Source organism: Rhinopithecus roxellana, chromosome 2, assembly GCF_007565055.1.
Source record: "Rhinopithecus roxellana isolate Shanxi Qingling chromosome 2, ASM756505v1, whole genome shotgun sequence".
NCBI lineage: Eukaryota > Metazoa > Chordata > Mammalia > Primates > Cercopithecidae > Rhinopithecus > Rhinopithecus roxellana.
In genome coordinates, this window is record NC_044550.1 from 85330276 (window position 1) to 85349243 (window position 18968).

The 18968-nt window shown below is 41.8% G+C and overlaps 1 protein-coding gene across 2 annotated transcripts in view; it reads right to left on the reverse strand.

The window, feature by feature from the left end:
- NR3C2 (nuclear receptor subfamily 3 group C member 2) overlaps positions 1 to 18611 on the reverse strand; it is a 363388-nt gene extending 344777 nt beyond the window's left edge. The window contains exons 1-2 of one of the 2 annotated variants that reach the window (XM_030920434.1): positions 18602 to 18611; positions 8617 to 10375 (exon numbers count right to left, since the gene is read on the reverse strand). In XM_030920434.1, coding sequence (XP_030776294.1) covers positions 8617 to 10373 — 1757 coding nt within the window. In that variant the 5' untranslated portion in view covers positions 10374 to 10375; positions 18602 to 18611. Of the gene's footprint in view, positions 1 to 8616; positions 10376 to 15628; positions 16125 to 18601 lie in introns of those variants that run through there. The other variant, XM_010368448.2, reaches the window with a different exon arrangement.
- Between the last annotated feature and the right edge of the window lie 357 nt (positions 18612 to 18968).

Consider the following 18968-nt stretch of genomic DNA (forward strand, 5'->3'; position numbering starts at 1 on the left):
TGTTTCTCTGGGCGTTAGTTTCAGTATCCGTGCCCACAGCGGGTCAGATTTCTAGATAGTCTTAGAGTCCTTCTACTGGAAATTCTAAGACTACCTGATTCTTCCCTTTGGCATCTATGACTTAGCATGATCTTGGTTCTCTACATAATTCTGTCTCCTTTATTAGGATGTGTTGCTCATCTTCTTAGTGGGGCACTAGTCCTCCAAGTTCCTAACAAAACGCACTTTAAACTGTACTTGAGTCACTATATACATTCCCTCCCTGGGTAATATTACTTTCAATAGCAAAAACCACAACTACTTTTGCACCAACCTAACAGCATCCACATTGACTCCCTCAATTGCAATTACTATGAAGAGGCCTCCCTGACCTCCAGACCAACATTGCCACCTATATGAAGAATATTTCCAATCATAGGTAGTTCTGGCACTTAAAACTCATGTAGCCAAGGTAACAGTACTACTGCTCCAAACCTATTCTTGACCTCTTCATTTCTTTTTTTCTTTTTTCTTTTTTTTTGAGACAGAATTTCGCTCTGTCACCCAGGCTGAAATGCAGAGGCACAGTCTTGGTTCACTGCAACGTCCACCTGCCATGTTCAAGCAATTCTTGCATCTCAGCCTCCTGAGTAGCTAGGATTACAGACACAAACCACCATGCCTGGCTAATATTTGTATTTTTAGTAGAGATGGGGTTTCACCATGTTGGCCAGGCTGGTCTCGAACTCCTGGCCTCAAGTGATGCGCCCATCTTGGCCACCCAAAGTGCTGGAATTACACGGTGCCTGGATGACCTCTTCATTTCTCTTAATTACTCACCATTATCAATGAGAGTTAAGCTCACAACATGATGTTTTTGCCAAATTTCCACATAGTTTACTATTTCTACTCAAATATCAACTCCTCCCCTTCCTCTTCCTTAACAATGTAGTCCTAAAATTATTACATAAGGCACAGCAAAGTAGGTATCCACAGAGGGGAAAGGGGGTGGCCAACTGTGGTGGCTTGCAGTTGGGTCTATCAAGCCCAAGGGTGGCTCGGAAACCTGATGTGGAAGGTCAGAGTCAAGCAGAGACAGGAGGGCACCTGTGTGTTTGTGTGGTCTAGTGGAGGGTGTCCAAACCCCAGCAGGGTGAGGACAGCCCAGCACGGGAGTCTGTGCCTAGGTGGGATAAGGAGGGCAGCCATAGAAACAGAGGGTGTCCCTATGACCCAGAATGTGGCATTAGACTGTAATCAGAAAGAGGAAAGTGTCTTTAGGGATAGGGACCCTCCTTGAAGAAATGGCCAATTCCAGATCTAGGTCAGGAAAAGTACAAGATGGGCCTAAAGCAAGGATGTACTCAAGGAATGATGGGGACAAGGCAAAGGGACACAGAAACCACCCTCAACGGGCTTCCATTGGCTTAATAAGGAATATTCTGACCATCAAAAATTAGGACAGTAATAGTCTGTACGTAACTCACTTCACAAAACAAAAAGCAATGATGCCATGCCGATATACATAAATACATGAATAAACAAATGCTGATGACGAATGGGGTGCTTACACAGCTTCAAAGTACCTTCCACAAAATATATTATAATTGCAAAAGGAAAAGAGTAACTTTATCATGGAGAAACCCTGCAAACAGCACCTGAATCAAGTGGTCTAAGTACAGAAATAACACAAACAGAAGTCACATGCCACCTGACAGGATGCAATGAGAAGAATGCACAAAACAGAGCTGGGAGTAGAATCCTGCCCTTCTTTCTGTTACATTATCCTTCCATTCCAGCAGGAGATGGTGGTATAAAAGCTGATGCTAAGGTTGGGGAGACCATGATATTACTGCCAAAGGTACATCTGTTGAATCTAATCATGAGGAAACATACCAGAAAAACCAATGGAAAGACTTTCTACCAAATAACTGCCCTTTAATTTTCAAAAGCAGTATCAAGCCATGAAATCTAGAAAAGACTGAGGAACTATCCCAGACTAAAGAGACACGACAACTAAGCACAACACATAATTCTGAACTGGATCCTTTCGCTATAAAAGGAATTATTGGGACAAACTGCAAAAGAGTAGACGCTAGTAACTTACCCATACTAATTTCTGGATTTTGATGGTTATATTCTGGTTATGTAAGTGAATGTCCTTGATGATAGGAGTTCTCTGTAATATACATTTGTGTAGATCCGTGATTATTTCAAAATAAATTTTTACACAAAAGATAGACACTTACATAAGCTTTTTCTGTAATATCTCAAACCTGTCCCCTTCTTTCTATTACCCCCAACATCCTTACTCCAGACAGCCTAGCTCTCATCCTTCTACACAGCTGGAATAATTTCTTAACAAGGCTCTTTATGCTCCAATCCACCCTACAAACACGCTGCCCAATAAGGTTTCCCCAAGTGCACTTCCTCTCCTGCCATGTCCTGCTCCAATATTTCCATAACAACTTACTACCTACCAAATTAAGTACAAATTTCTTAGTGTAAGTTTCAAGTTCAACTCCCTTCTAGTTCCAATTAGCCTCTTCCAGGTTTTCTTACCCCCAACACGACATCACAGTCCACCATGCGGCTCAGCCACACTCAGTGTTTTCTCCCTATCTCCAGGATTTTGCTCATAGAGCTCCCTCCTCCAGTAAGTACTCACTCCCCACTCCCTGCAACATTTTCAACACTAAGTGTAAATGCCAACTCTGATCATCTCCCACTTCCCCATTTTCCAAGACTTGCCCATATAGCCTCTCTCTGCCGGAATATCTAAAGTCAATTTTGCCACTTACGAGCCAAATTCAGTTCCATATCACAGTTTTCGTATATTTAGCTCAAAAACTCGTAATATATAAGGTGAATATTCATTACACATTGATGAAGTATTCATCACACATGAAATTAAGTCATGGCCACAGTTATGAATCCAGATGGCCAGCTATTATCTCATACTCCCTCCCTAAGGTATTAACTTTTTAAGCATTCAAATTACTTTTTGTTTGTCCTGTTTCTTTCCTTAAACTACAGTTTTCTATTTCTAGCATAAAATACAAACAATTTCTACCACTTTCCTACATAAAAATTTTGGCCTTAGCCATACCACTATCGATCATAAATCCAGAGGTTTCCAGAGCATAAATTAATTAAGTGCTTATATGGAATTACATTTTAACTTCATTATTACCTTACTATATAAGGAACAAAATAAAACTTTTAAAACTAAAAACAAATCCTATACTTCACAAGTTTAAAACCAGAGACCCTAATGTTTTAAATGAAGACACTATCCATTTAACATGCTTATATTTTTCCTCGGTTTTCATTAATAAATGTTGGAACGTCATCAAAGATATCCAAGTTAATGACTATATTTAAATATAATATTTTTCTCTCAATTGAATTTAGTAAATGAAACAAAATGATATATTGTTTAGCAGTGGGGGTAAATTTTTATCAGCAAATGAGTAGTACAAAACTAAAGTAACAGCTGAAAGTGAAGAAAAAAAGTATTATTTTGCAGAAAAACATAATGACATCAAAGTATGAAGAGAAGCAAAGTGTTGCTCCTAAATTAGTGGTGATCAATATAACATCTGCTATTACTCCAACATTCTAAGGACAGAAAAGGTCAGACACACCTAGAATTACAATATTGCAAAAGGCAATATTGAATATTAAATCTATAAGTGATATCTCCATAGTAAGAACTTTACATTCAAAAGTCTAAGTCCCTAGTATGTCGCTGCTATGAAAACTGCATTAAGTTGAATAATTTGAGGTTATCTAACTGAAACCATGGCTTTTATCTCAGCACCATTTTTAAAGTATGGTGTAAATAATAAACCAATATTTGACATGATAAGAGGCAGACATACTGACATATAAGCCTATGATATTTGTGATGTTTAAAAATAAAACTCACAAAAGTACACTGTACATACTGATTTGTGTATTATAAAACACTTAATTTTTTTATTATCACCACTCTTCCCTGAAATATCATAAGTGAATAAAAAATGAATATCAGGAGAAACAACTCTCATTTTTAAATAATTTATAAAAATATTTACCTGGTGGAATTCTAGGTACATTAGCAACTTCAAAATCAAAATATTATGAGACACATAATAAGTAAAAGAAAGTTACATGTTTTCATTCCCAAATGACCTAAGCAATGCTGTAATGGATTTATTTATGAGAGTAAGCACCAATACAATCTCTCTCTCTCAGACACACATCCCACCATTCTTTCATACATTGCATTACACAGAAATATTTACGTCTCAGCTGCTTATTCTGAAAGTTTGGTAAAAGGGCAAACTTTGTCACAAACTCCCCGAATTCTGATGCTTTGGTTTGTCATACGATGTGAGTTTCAAGGAAACTTCAGGGGCAATTGAAAAATAAAAGAATACATATAGGTTATTTACTAAACTGTTTCATTCTATTGTGAAAAAAAAATCAGCACATATTAAGATAAATACCTAATTACTTGTCTTGAAACCTACCAGAATATGCCCTTTGAAATAGTAAACTTTACATTTAAAAGTCTAAGTCAACGTTAGCCCTGTGTTACGATGCTATCAAAGTGACTATGACTATCGCCATAAACAGCCAGTGTTATGTCAACAAAAATGCCCTGTTTCCATGAGGAATTGTGTAAATAAAAAGAACAAGGAATTCATAGTAAGTTTCAGAGTTTATTTTTTTTAATCTGGTTTTAAAAAAACACAACTGCTCCTCTTTTAAGTGAAATCATAGATCACCCCTCCTCATTTTTACATTAAAATGTAAATGGAAACGATATTTTTCTCCCCAGACTAACCTGAAAATCATGAAGCTAGATTTGAGACTACAAAATACTTGAAACTAGATTAACAAGTTATGTTAAAAGATACTCTATTTCGATTCCTCAAAGGAAATTACACTAGTAACTCTTGAAGCACATTAGTGATTAGCAAAGCGATTAGTTCAACTTAATCACTTTAAAATGAAGAAACTGAGGCTCAGAGCAGTTTTGTTGGTGTCCAAGCAGACAGGGGAGTTCTAATCTACCTGCCACAACTAGGTCCGGTGTCCATTCTGAGGGCTTTACATTTAGCTTTGTCAGAATTTACTTTACAATTTGGCACTAGACAGTCCATCCACTGGAAATGATTAACAGCTGACTTTCGTCCCCACTCTCACGGAATGCCCACAGACTGAAATAAAGACAACACACACCTCACAGCCATTACTCATTTCTGTCAGGTTAAAAAATTAACCTGGGCAAGAATCATCTTTCCTATTTGAATAGACACTCCTTCCTCAGAATAATATTCAGTAACGCTAATACAAATAATGTAATATCTTCTTTCTTCATTAACCTCCAAAGGGTGTATAGAAGAGTAAAAACCAGCAGTTCTCAGCTTCTGGATCTCAGAATTCCTTTTCATTCTTAAAAAGTATGAAGGATCCCAAAGAGCATTTTGTTTATGTGAGTTATAGTTATTGCTACCACATTGGAAATTAAAACTAAAAATAAATTATTTAAATTAAAAATTAGAACTAATATTAAATTAGTTTAAATTAAAAATTAAAACAAATGTTTTAAAATCATTTACAAATAAGTCATTACATATTAACATAAACAATATGAAAACTGTTTATGAAACAATATTTCCCCAAACAAAAGTCCTTAGTGACAAGAGTGGCACTGTTTAACATTTTTGCAAGACCACCGTCACACTCAATAGAAGACTGCTGGATTTTCATTGCTACCTGTGGTGCTATGTTTTTCTTCACGTATATAAAGAAAATCTGGTCTCATATAGATATGTTGTTGGGAAACGGAAAGAATATTTTAATGGTCATTTCAGATAATTGTAGATATGAATCTTTGATATTATACTGAAAATTCACACTGAATAGTTCTTTAAAGGTTAGTTTCAATGTGGAATCTGAAACAGTATCAGTGAACTTTTCCTACACGATTATATCAAAATCCATTGGTCTGTGTTCCATTTTGAGTGGATATTCGACCAAAGCATGATTTCTGACTGTGTGAACTTCCTTGAAAAGGTCTCAGGAACCCTCTAACCACGATTTGAGATCTACCAGAAAATACTGTAGTTCAAGGTTCAACCTAATGATAAAGGATACTATTAAACCTAGAAGCAGTATACCCTGCCTTAATCCTTTATGATATTTAATTCATTAATCTATTCAACATTCCCCGAAATGAATTATCATCATATTTTAAGAAATAGGCAAAAAGGTTGGGCTTTTTGTTCAAAATAAGAGACTAAGAATGATACTTGGAAGAGTTTAAATATTATAACATGTAGACTGAACTCTAGAAAAACATCAAAATTTCCTCTGATCCTTGAGCTTTTACTCTGATAATCATCAAAACAAATAGGTTTGGATACTATTCACCAAGAAAAGCTGTAAAGAATCATTAATCTATAAGAGCTGTCAAATCTCTTATAAAGCTTTAAGTTAAAGTTTTTAGGAAATTTAGCTGGCACAAAACCAGTACGTATATAAGCAGAATGAATCCTTATTGACTGTATTAACAAACACATAAGGAATTTTGGAATACTAAAGAGGAGACACAAGACAACACTTCCTGTGCCCACAAATGCCGGATAGGCTCAAGGTCACTAATTCATACTAACATGTCTAAGGCTATGCGTGGGTCCTTGGACCATCAGGAGGGGCTTCATGAGTTGAGCAGGAAAAGTACATTTAAAATAGTAGAAACAGGGATATAAAACAAACATAAGAGACAACTAATCATTTTAGCTTACTGCATCTGTAACATTTCTACCAGAAACATCATTATTCAAAGAAATAGTTTTCAAAACTAACAAAGCATAAATAGAACTGTAATAACAAAGGTATAGTGCATAATCATTTTTTAAAAATGAGCTTAATCGTAAGAAATTAACAAATATTTAATAAATGCTTAAATATTTTAAGTATTTATAAGATTCTGTGGAATTTCATATAATGAAGGAAAAAACTAAAAATATGAAAACTAAAAAGTATAAAACCATCTCATAATAGCTAAAACATATACAATGCACACTAACATATCGAAAGGAATTCAAAGTATTTCTCATAAATTAACTCACTTAAATTGTCTTAAATACCTTTGAGATGGGTACTAGTTAATTCCTTTATACAGCTGAGAAGATTAAACAATTAAGTAGCAGAGTTGGGATTTCAACCAGTCATGCTGTTAACTACCAGGCTATACTACCTCATACCAGTTTACTAAAAACATCATTTACAAAAATATTCACATCACATGAAAAAATTTCCTTCTCTAAAAGTAAAGCAAAGCAATAGCAGTAAAACACAGCTCAGTTTGGTTCTGATGGCAGCCATGCTATCTCATGACTTGTGTTAGGGCTTATAATTTAAAGAGACAGCATTAGAATATGATTGAATAGTTCATACTATGGGGAAACTATAAAAATGTATCCTTTATGAAATGTTTGCTTCCATAAAAGCAAGAAAAGCAAGGTTTGAGGCAATGCCAATGAAAATAATACATAAATTAAAATTTTTGCTTTTGGTTTGGGAAAAAAACAGAGTAGGAGAAAGCCACAGCAATACATGTAAACCCTGTATCCTGTTAATGGGATGGACATATTCCCCACAAGATAATTTTTAACGAAATAAAGGAAAATATCCACATAGTTCTGGATGCCAAAGGAACGAACTATACCAAGGAAATCTATTCTTTATATAGTCCATAAAGGAATAATTTATCACAACCATGTCATAAAAACAGTACTGAAGCAAAGTCCAACCCAAGTATTCACTGTATAACTTAGAACCACCCTTTATAGTCATATCTAAAACCTCTTCCTTGTTTTTTCTAAATATATACAACATGATATCTGCAACAAGGAAAGCCAAGAGATATTTTACAGTAAATAAAATATGTCTTCTTGCAGATCTGAAAAGTTATAAATATACCAATTCAAAACTGCAGTGACATACTTCACTTCCAATATAAGTAAGAAAGCAAGATTGTCCACTTAGTAATTTTAGATATGCTGAGTCTTTAAAGCCCTCAACAGTTAACGAAATGATTTATTTGTATTGAAAAACCACAACTTTCATATAATTAACCTACCCAGAAAAGGGCAGAAGGGAGGGAAGCTTGTGGGTAACAAATACAGGATTCAATTTTATTTTTCACAACCGATGAAGTGATGATTAATAAAGAAAGCCATAATAAAAAAAGGACTAAGACCACAAATAAACTAACTTCAAGCAATATTAGTAAACCAGCAAACAGCTAAAGGAAAAAAAAATCAAGTATTCTTCTGCAAAATTACTATATTTACATAGTAACTGCCAGTAAAACATAAATTTTCTAAACACCTAAAACAGGCAATGGGGAGTGGGGGACACCTACATATGCCCCTTCAAAATCAACGTAGATATTTTAGAACGTTTTTTTCCTCTACTTCAAAAAAATAACATTATATCAACATGCAAAAGGGACCATATGACCATCCTTAAAACAGTAATCTGAAATGTGTTTAAATTTATCGACTGTAAAGATAATGCTAACCTTCAACATGTATAAAGCCATGACTTTCAAAAAAATGGAGAAAACCAACTTACCTTGATACATTTTCTGGAATGTATTCTAAGACTGGATACCCATCACTTCTTCTAGACGACAGGTCACCATGTGATTTCCATGACTCCACTAAAGTATTGACAGGAGGAAAGGAACTCAGGTGTTGGAAAGATTGGTCTCTAGCCGATCGCGATAAAGATATTGTACCCTGAGCACCAATCCTGTAGTGGAAGGACTGTCCACCTGAATTCACTCCAACAATGGCAGAGGAAGGGATGCTGGCCTCCGGGTAATAGCTCCCATCATCTGGTTCTTGTTTAATACCCACTGGGAATCCGCTGCCTTCACAGTTACCATCAAAGCCGGGCACAGGTGGTCCTAAAATTCCTGATAGGGAATAATAGTCTTTATCATCCATAAAAGAAAAATATGAGCCATCCATAAATGGAAATGGGTTTACTGTTGGATTCCCTTTAAAAGAGGTGCCCGAACATGAATGCTTGGTTGATTCTTGCTTTATTGGTACTGAGAATGGAGAATCCGAATTTATTTTGCTATTTCCTCCTAGACATGAGCTGCTAAAAGCTCCATCTGGTTCTGGTTTTATGTACTGGACAATATTAAGCTGGCCAGTCACACCATTTGAGATGGCACTCTCTACTTCCTCAGTCTTAGGAAAAGGGACCTCTTGAGCACCTTTCTCCTGTGTGTCTGGACTGGGAACCACATCCCGTGATGTACTGGATCCAGCAGAGGTGCCAGAAGCAGTGTAGCTGAAGGCATTGTTTACAGGGCTACAGATAGATCCCACAGTACTGGCTGCCGGACTGGAAAGCGTGGATCTGTTATTAGTGTTGGAAGGGCTGGAAACAGAGCACCTTGAGTTGTTGATATTTGCAGGGCTAGACACAGAGGATCTCAGAGTGACGTTATTGGGACTGGAGACTGGAGATTTTACACTGCAGTGACTTGGAGGGCTGGAAATTGAGGATTTCATGCTACTTAACGGACTTGAGAGAGGAGAGCCCACGTTGCTAGCATGTGCAGGGCTGTGCGACCTGGAGCCTCGATTTTCAACATTAGGAGAGCATGTCAGAGGAGTTCCCTGGGTGATTGGGCTGTGCACTGGAAAACTGCCAAAGCTGGCTGTGGTGGAGGACACAGAGTTGATTCCAGCAGGGCTGCAAACTGAAGATGTCATGTTCAGAGGGCTGCAAACAGACGGGCTTTTCTCATGACACATGATAGGGCTTTTAACAATGGCACGCATGACGCCACCATTCATGGAGCTCCCAGAGTCAGACATAAATGATCTCAAGGGCCTGTTCACACAACTTAGAGTGGAAGGACGATGGCCATTTCCTTTGTAAAATTTCACCAGCTGTTCAACATTCTGATAAATCTTAGCTGGACTCATGCTTCCTTGCTGGTTCTGCTGTTCATAGGAATAGTCAGCATCTCTTACAGAATCCATATATAAACCCATGGACTCAGCTACAGTTGCTGAAAGTTCCTTAGATTCCAGCTCAGTTTTAATATCAGCTGTTAAAATCCCAGGCCGATTATTGTCTTGCTGAAGGCAAGGGAGTAGTTCGTGTTTTTCTTTGCTGCTTCCTTGAGTACTGTTGTTTGGAATAGCACCGGAAACACAGCTTACGTTGACAATCTCCATGTAGTTATTCTCATCAGTCCTCTCTGTAGGTCCCAGGGAAGAATGCTCCACAGCCTGAGAAACTTGACCCCACCGTCTTTCCATATCTAGACCTTCAGGGAGACTGTGGTAGCCTTTGGTCTCCATCACTAACAAATAAATTTACATTAAAAAATTAGAGTCAGTTATAGCAATATTACTCTAAAAGAAATTCTAAAATTGCATTTACTGAGCCATGAAACACCTTCTACTTATTATAAGCAACATTTCTAGCCAATTTAAAACTGTTCCCTTTTTGGATGCTGACATAACAGAGTATTGACTACAGCTTGTCCAGATGTCAGAACAAGAGAAGCGATCATATAAAACTCTTTTGGATCTAAATAAAAGTAACATGTTTGCTATAATACAGTCTTTAGAGTCTGCAAAAAATATTTACAAATGTTAACATATTAGACATTCAAAGTAATTCTGGGAATTAAGGCAGGCAAAAAAAGGAAACTGAGGACTTAGTGAAGTGGGTGGCTTGCCCAAAGTCAAAGACATAGTGACAAAGTTGGGTTTAAATCTCAATCTTCTGACTCCAATGCCTTTGGAGTCTATGGATCATATAGAAGCTGCCTTCCATATTTAATACATGGCCGTGTTAAAAACAATATGGAAATGTAATTAAAGTTACTCTTTCCAAACACAAACATACCAAATGAGTTATCATAGAAAAATAATTTGTGATTTTTTTTAGAAGTAAGACTTTCTTAAGATAGACTAGTGATGAAGATAATTTAATGTCAGTTCTGAAAAGTCAGGATCTATATATTCTGATTAAGATGGTCCATAGCTCAGAGGGGCTGTATGACAACTCAGGAATGTCTGGTGTCTTCTCTGTATTTGGCAATGACTTTGACATGCACCCTGACCTGTGCATGGTACCAGTGCTACCTCTGCTAGAATGACTACCAACAATCAAAAATGTTTACTCTCAATGGCAAATGGAGAAATCTGAGAGGAGCCCTGAAAATTTAAGCATTCGTTCATTCATTCAACAATATTTATCAAGTGCTTGCTACATCCTTGACCTTAGACCAGTCAGTGAATAGGTAGTGATAAACAGAAGAGACACAATCCCCATCCTCAAGCAACCCATAAGGTTGTTTCAGATATACAACCATATCCATGCACTCTATAGATCAATTTACTTCACAGATAAAATCATCATAATAGGCTATATTGATATAATTCTTACTCATATAATTTAATGCAGTATATTAACTCATTTAACCTTACACACAACCCTGAATGACTGATAAAAGTATTATCCAAATAATACAAGTGTGAAAACTGAGGCACCGGGCAAACCACTAAGTGTTGGAGCTACAATTTGATAGCAAGTCTCTCTCTACATCAGTTTCTCAATCTTGGCACTATTGACATTTTGGGCCTGATGATTCTTAGCTGTGGAGGTCTGCCCAATGCATTGTTAAGGTGTTTAGCAGTATCCCTAACCCTACCCACTAGATGCCAGTAGTATTTCGCCTCCCCAGTTGTGACAACTGAAAATGTCTCCAGACATTACCAAATGCCCATGGGGGGGCAAAATCACCCTTGACTGACAACCACCACTCTAAAGAAACACATCTTAAAGGAAATTAACTCACTCACAGTAAAATTTTATTTTTACATTTTACTATTTTAAAACTCCTAAAATCTGTATTATGCAGTTTTCAAACATCTCGAAGTCTGTAAACAATCTATGGCTCAATAAAAGTCCTGATCTAAAAGATGCTGTTTCTGCAATTCTATATACAAGCTTTATTTTAGTCCTCTCATCCTTTCCCCTCTTTGCCACTATCTTGACCCTGCCTACCTTCCCTTTGTTTTAAAAAACAAACAAACAAACAAAAAAACAGGAAGTCCTTCTGTTACAGAACATGTATTAACATTGAAAAATAATGCTACTAAATAAATTTGCATAAGATAAATCTTAGTTGGACTCATAAGTAAATTTGCATTAGATAGCACAAAGCCCTATGAAGAAATTTAATGTCCAAATTGTCCAAGTATTATAATTACCTCTTACTTTTCTGTGTTTTACACTAGAGTTTAAGTTCTGAAAGGGCAGAAATGATCAATTTCATTACAGTATCCCAATTAGATAGATCACAAAAAATTTTCAACTATTATAATATCAATACTCAATTTCCAAACATTAAAATCTACCAATTATGTAGTATGTTTTCACTTAAAGAACATCCTATAAATTCCTAATCAAAAATCAATCACAAAACAGTAGGAAATAAATAAAATTACAAAGGTTGAGGTAGTTATCTATTAATGGTAATTCCAGCCAAAAGATTTGGTGTGAATGAAAGCCAAGTAAAAGTTGACAGAAAACTGAACTAAAAAACAGTGAATTGGGATCCAAATAGCTAAGACTGGCCTTTTATGCTTTACTAAAAAACCATTTAGTCATAGCTATGTATTGAAAAATAGCAGTAAATATTATGTGCTGCTTCTATGTCTACCTAAGAATATTCTGTCTTCCCCATACTAAAGATGAATGACTATATAGCTAAGGTATAAATGGTTCAGAACCAAATTCATTAAACAACACGATATGTCTATTTGTATTCAAAACTGAACACTTTCTGCACATCTCACCCCCCACCCACCCCCAAATTCACATTCACTCTCTTGGCAAACTGCACCACAATCTAACCAGATGCCTGGAAGTTACTCTTGTCTCAACAACCTTACCCGAAGGCCTTCACTGGCACACTCTGCCTCACTCACACAGCCTCATTCTCTTCCTGGTCATAGACAAGTGGGCTCTCTGTCCTGTGTCTGAAGGGGGACCCTCACCCAGACCTCTCTCCAAAACCCATTTTCCAAACTGTCTTTGGGAAGGGTGGTCACTCTTGGCTTTTTTGGTTTCCCTATATAAATTTGCATACCAAAACCTCTGGGAGATTCTGTTTACTTTTTAATCCAGCATTCTTCAAATAATTTGACCACTGCACCTTTTTCTCAAAGAACATCTACTAAGATTCTGCACTTTTCGGCACTCTGCCCTAAAGCAAGAACCAAATCCCATGTTTGTGAGGCTACAGAAGACTTGAAGAGAATCTATATGGGAGATGATGGGCAGCAAAGACAGTCTTAAAGCCCTGGACAAGGTAGCACCTTATTAGCTAACATCATACAGCTGATCACAACTCTCCTAGTCCTATTTGGCTAACCTTGAACTCCCTTAATAACATAGAATAGGCTGTATTTCACCACATGATTGACAGGATTCTCATTAAGGAATTTGCAAAAGGTTTTGCTGAAATCTAAATTACTTTGTTTAAGGTATTCTCGTCTACCAACCTAAGGCACCTCTCAACAAAGGAAACAATACAGATTGGCAATAGTCAAACACAAAAGACAAGACATCTAGCATCTGCACGGCTTCCACGCAAACATTTTTTTAAGATCAGATATTTTTTAAAATAGCATTATTGAAATATTTTACGTTGAGTCTCCCTAGTATTTTAATTAGTCTTTTCTGTAAACAAATGGGTCCGGTTAGGAATTTATGTCCTATGTCATCCAGGAAACCGAGGCTGTCTTTCTGGAACTGGCACAATGACCATGGCTTGAGCAGAATTTCAGTCAACCCGTACTTACTAGTGAATACTGAAAATACTAGTCGATGAATATGATCCTCATAGAACTTAATATCTACAGGATAAAGAAAAAGGTTTTGTTACTAAAGTATAAAATGAAGCTGATAGAGGTATACAAATCTAACAAAAATCAGGCTTGCCTGCCTCACAGTGGAAACCATACCAAAGATTCTCTTAGGAAAAATGCAAAAAAATTATGAACTTTTAATTTTCATGCAAATGGGCCTCACCCCGAATCATAAAAAAAAATTCACATAAGGAAAAGCACTGGTGGAGGTGCTACTTTAAGCCATACATATGCTCTCAAACACAAAAGAAATGCTATTTTCACAACAGTCTGCGTTAAATTGCCCTTTTCCATAAGGAAGTACTTTTTTCATGAATATTAACAAAGATCCTTGCGAATTTGTATTTTATCTGGAAACACTTTCACTTTTAGTATCCCCCAAAACCCAATCTCATCATGATGGAAATGATAGAAAAGGCATCATTTTTAATATTTATTTCACTATAATATGGCACCTTAAAGACTAACGCTTAAGAATCTCACAATCATCTCTAGGCTGCATAGTTGTGAAAGTTCACTATACGTACCTATTTTTTGTCATTCCCCACTACAGAACTATTATGTTCCTCTCTTTTATAGATGAGGTAAATGATAGAAATCTGCCCAAGGTCACCTAAGAGAGCGGGAGAACCAGTTAGAACTGAGCACACCTGATTTCTATTCACTCACCTAATTTACAGAGCCACCTGATCTTTCCAAAAATCGCCAAACAAAACTATGCCTCCCTTAAAGGAAAAAGCTCCACTTTAAATTATTTTTTAAAACTTCTCTCAAGCTTTTCCACGATAGCTGCCACAATGTCAAACATAAAATTAAAACTTCACAGCAGGACTTCACAGATGGAGAATGCTGTTATCATTACTATGTAAATATCATCAATAACAGCACCTAGAGAAATGGCAATACAAAATGTTAAGAAGCAATTTGGTGCCTTTAAAATTCGGCGGTTTCAAAAGCTCGTCTGCTATCAAAAGTTTTCCTAACTCCTATGTCATAATAAATAATTAAAATTGATGGTGCCATAAACCATTATTATTTAAACCTGGTCTGTTTAAATTGAGTAGGCAAAGCCACGCACCTAAAATTCAGTAGCAGAGTAAGGATGCCACCAAAAGAAGCTTCGTCCCTTCTCCCTTGCCCTTAAAATTCCAACTGATGCCATAGGAAGCGTAGCCTGTCTCAAGAGTTTCGCGAATGCTAGGGAACGGGAAATGCACGAATTTCCAGAGCCCCTTTTATACAGGATCTATTAGGATCTATATCTCCTTCAACTGCCCTTTCCGCTACACCTCCGGCTGAGAATTGGGAGCTTCCGCAATTGATAAAGGAAAGAAATAGTATTCAAACGTCCTTTAAAAATTGTACAGGGAAAATGATCCGAAATTCATCTTCGGGGAAAGGGAAGCGTGGTAGACCTCCCACTGCCAAAGGCAGTCAAAAGCTGCTAGTTAGAGGGCATTTATCCAAAGTGGCCAAACTTTCCCAAAATAGTCCTCTGGCGGCCAAAAGGGGAGAAAAGTGGAAAACCAAAACAAAACAACAAGCACACAGCACCATACTGACTGTGCCTCCGGATTACGCAGCCACTTCTCCCTGCAAAGTGCACGCTCCCGCGCCGCGGCCGCACGCTGAGCAGGGCAAGCTTTGCCCTGCCGCGCGCCCCTACACACCTGCCTCGGCCGGGGTCCGTCTGTCGCCGTCTACCTGTTGCAGCGCTTGCCACCGCCACGAAACCCCTGCTGCGGAGCCCCCCTAAATCCAACCACATCCAGGCCAGCGAGTGCCGCTCTCCCTGCAGAGGGAGAGCCCGAGGCAGCAACGCTCTTGCACCCAGGTGACTGACTGCACGGGCTTCCTCTGAGCAGCCTGAAGTTGGCTCCAGTCTCCCGGGCCCAATGACACCCCGGGCGCGGAGGGGCTGAAAGGAGGGGGCAGGGGCAGGGCCAGAGCGGGCAAGAAAGGGAGGGAGAGAGGGCGGGCGAAAGCCCAGAGGGGGAGTGGGCCAGCTGGAGGGCTGGCCCTTTTAAAAGCGGGTCACATGTCCAGATAAAGTTCAGGTTGCTATCCCGCCCCCCTGAACCCTTCCTATTGGCCCGAAGAGAAACAAGGCTCCACGCTGCACGGGTCAGGCGGGCTTCTTATTGGACAATCCAAGCTGTCAGTCACCAGGCGGGCGACATGACTGATACAAAGTTGCTGCGACACAGCCTGGACTCGGCAGCTTCCTTAAAGCCGCAGCCGCGACAGGATCCTGGGGTGCCGGGCGGTGGCTACATCAGGCGGCCTCCGCACGCTGCCCCCACCCCCATCGCTTGGCCGCCCAAACTTGCTTACGTCCACCCTGCTCTCCTTCTGGCCGACCCCAGGATATCTGGAGAGATGTGAAAAGTGTGGGGACGCGGAAGAAGTCGGTTTTTCCGCGAGCAAAGTGTCGTCCCCTCACGCTCTCCACCTGCAGCGCCAGGTGAGCTGCAGCCCAGACCCTGGCGCCGCCCAGCAGCGTCCGCGCGCGGGGAGGACTCTGGGTGGGATCACCGACCCCCGAGGTTCCTCTCTCAGCCCCTTTCCACTGTCTCCAGAGTTACCTCTCAGCAGAGCAGCAGCAGCCTTCGCTGCCAGCGAGCAAGACGATCACGTTCCCACTCGATTTGAATGTACTTGTTTTAACCGTGCTGGAAAAACCCTTTAAACACAGCCTTCCTCCCATCCCTTAGACCCCTAACCAAACAAACAAACAAAAAAGAAAAATCAAAAGAAAGAAAAAGAAAAATGAAAAAAGTGCCAGAGTCAAGAGCTGCTCCTCTACTTCCTCAAAATTTTGTCACTATACTTACTACTTTAGTATTGGATTTTTCCACTAGTTCAATTTGAAAGCAAGCTTACCATCGAGGATATTCACGTTATAATGGGTGGAGGGGGTGGGTCACATAAGTGGGAGAAACAGGCAGGAGGGGGGAAGGAACCAAACTGTTTTCGAAGGATCGGTTGTCTGCATGAAGAAATTTCGGTTTCCCTCCAACCGCCCCCTCCTCGATTCTCCTCCCGCCCACCCAAATGCTGCAGTTACTAAGCAAAAGGATGGGGTTCTTAACTTTGATTTCTAAGGACTTTTAGGCTCCGCGTATAAGGCCCCGTTTTAGGCTCCCCGCTGGCCCGGAGTCAGCATCAGTGACGTATACACCTAAATCTGGTCCCCGGCCCTCGGCGACCCACAGCCCGGCGGCGGCAGCTGTGCGGCCTCCCGCCTTACCCTCGCTTAGCGCCCGCCAAAGCCCGAGGCTGGGGGCGGGGGGACACCCTGTGCCCAAAGGCCCCTCCTCTCCTTACAGTTAGTTAAGCTTCGGGATTCCCGACCCCTAACCCAGGGAGACTTGAACTCTCAGCCGCTCCAGTCGGGAACTCCCTGGAGAAAGGGGCGACAGCGGCGGCGCCACGAGCTGCTCCTGACCCCCGACTCTAATGCTCCTCGGTCCCCAGCGCGGAGCTGCCCCCGCCGTCCCCACAGCCAAGAGTCCCCGCCGAGCATCCCAACTTTCCCAAGGGACCCACCGTCACGCGCACTCTCCCGTCCCTGCCAGCCGGACATCCATCGCACCCCGGCAGAGCGCTGGCGGCGGGCGGGAGCAAGGGGAGTCCCGGACCTAGAGCCTGGGCAAGAGAGGCGGCGGCGGTTCCTCAAGCGTTGCCGAATTATTCATTATTAAAGGAAAGGACGTGTCTCTTTTACTAAGTTTTTACCTCCTTTGAGGAGGGCCGGTCTTGCCCTGGATCTCAGCTTCTTGCAAAATCTAGGTTAGAACCGTGCAGGGGCAGCCGCCGCGATCGCTCGCCCGCCACCCAGCACCCTTGCCCCAGGGCCGCCAGCGGGCAACTCGTCTCCTACCCGCATCCCACCTCCGCTCGCCAACCCGCGCCCTCTGCCCTCGGCGCGCAACCTGCCTAGCCCGGGGCCGCCCCTGCGCTCTCCGGACCCCTCTCGCCGCTGTCAGCGCAAAGTGACTGTCGCTGCACTCACCTTTTCTAGGACATGGTGGGGAGGCTGGGGCGGGGGAAGGGGGACGGCGAGACTCCCGCCGCCGCTGCTGCCGCCGCCACCAGCAAGTCCAATATTGGCTGATCGGCGGTGAGGACGGAGAGGATGATAATCCCAGCAGTCGCCCTGCTGACGGTGGGTAGAGCAATAGTGCTGTTACCCTACAAGAGGCGGCGAGGCAGCGGCGCCAAATCGCGCAGAGGGGGACGCGGGCACCCGCCCGCCCCCAGCGGCGGCGGCCGGGCCTCAGGCGGGCTCCTCTCCCGGGGCTGCGCGTCCGCCCGGCGTTGACGGCGGCGGCGTCCCTGGGAGCCGGGGAGTCCGGCGGGAGGATCCCGCGCCCGCCGCTCCGCAGCGCCGCTCTCCGCGCCCCCTCCCCCGGCCCGGGGTAGCCGGTGACAGGTCGGGCGGCCAAGCGCGTGTAGGAGGGGGCGGTCGCAGGGGGAGCCTGCGCCCCCCTCCCCGGGTCACACCCTCAGGAGCGGGAGGAGGTGGCACCGCGTCCGGCCACCAGCCGGTGGGAAACGGGAAGGGGCGCCGGCGGCCGCCCTCCCACTACGGTCACTGACAACCCGGAGGCCGAACGAAAACTGAGCCCAAATGCACGCACCTCCTTCAGCCCTGCCCGCAGCCCTTCAAAGTCTGGCCCTGACCTCGCGCCCGGCCTCAGGTGCAGTTCCCACCTGCGGGGGGAGGCGAAGGCTGGGGACCACGCGCGGGGGGCCGGAGGGAAAAGTTTTCTTTTCCTGCTCCCGGGCTGCCCACCCCGCGAGGCTGCTCCTCTCCCCGCCCCTCTCGGGCTCGCCGCGCCTCTGCCCCACCCCCGCCGTGGGGGGGCGCCGAGGAGGGAGCGGGCGTCTGCGCGCCGAGGCGTGTGGGGAACTGGCTGGGGCGCGGCGGTCGCGACCGGTCCCCTCGCTCTGACGGCGGCTCAGACGCCCGCGGAGGCGGCTCGGCGGGGCAAACCAAGGAAGGGG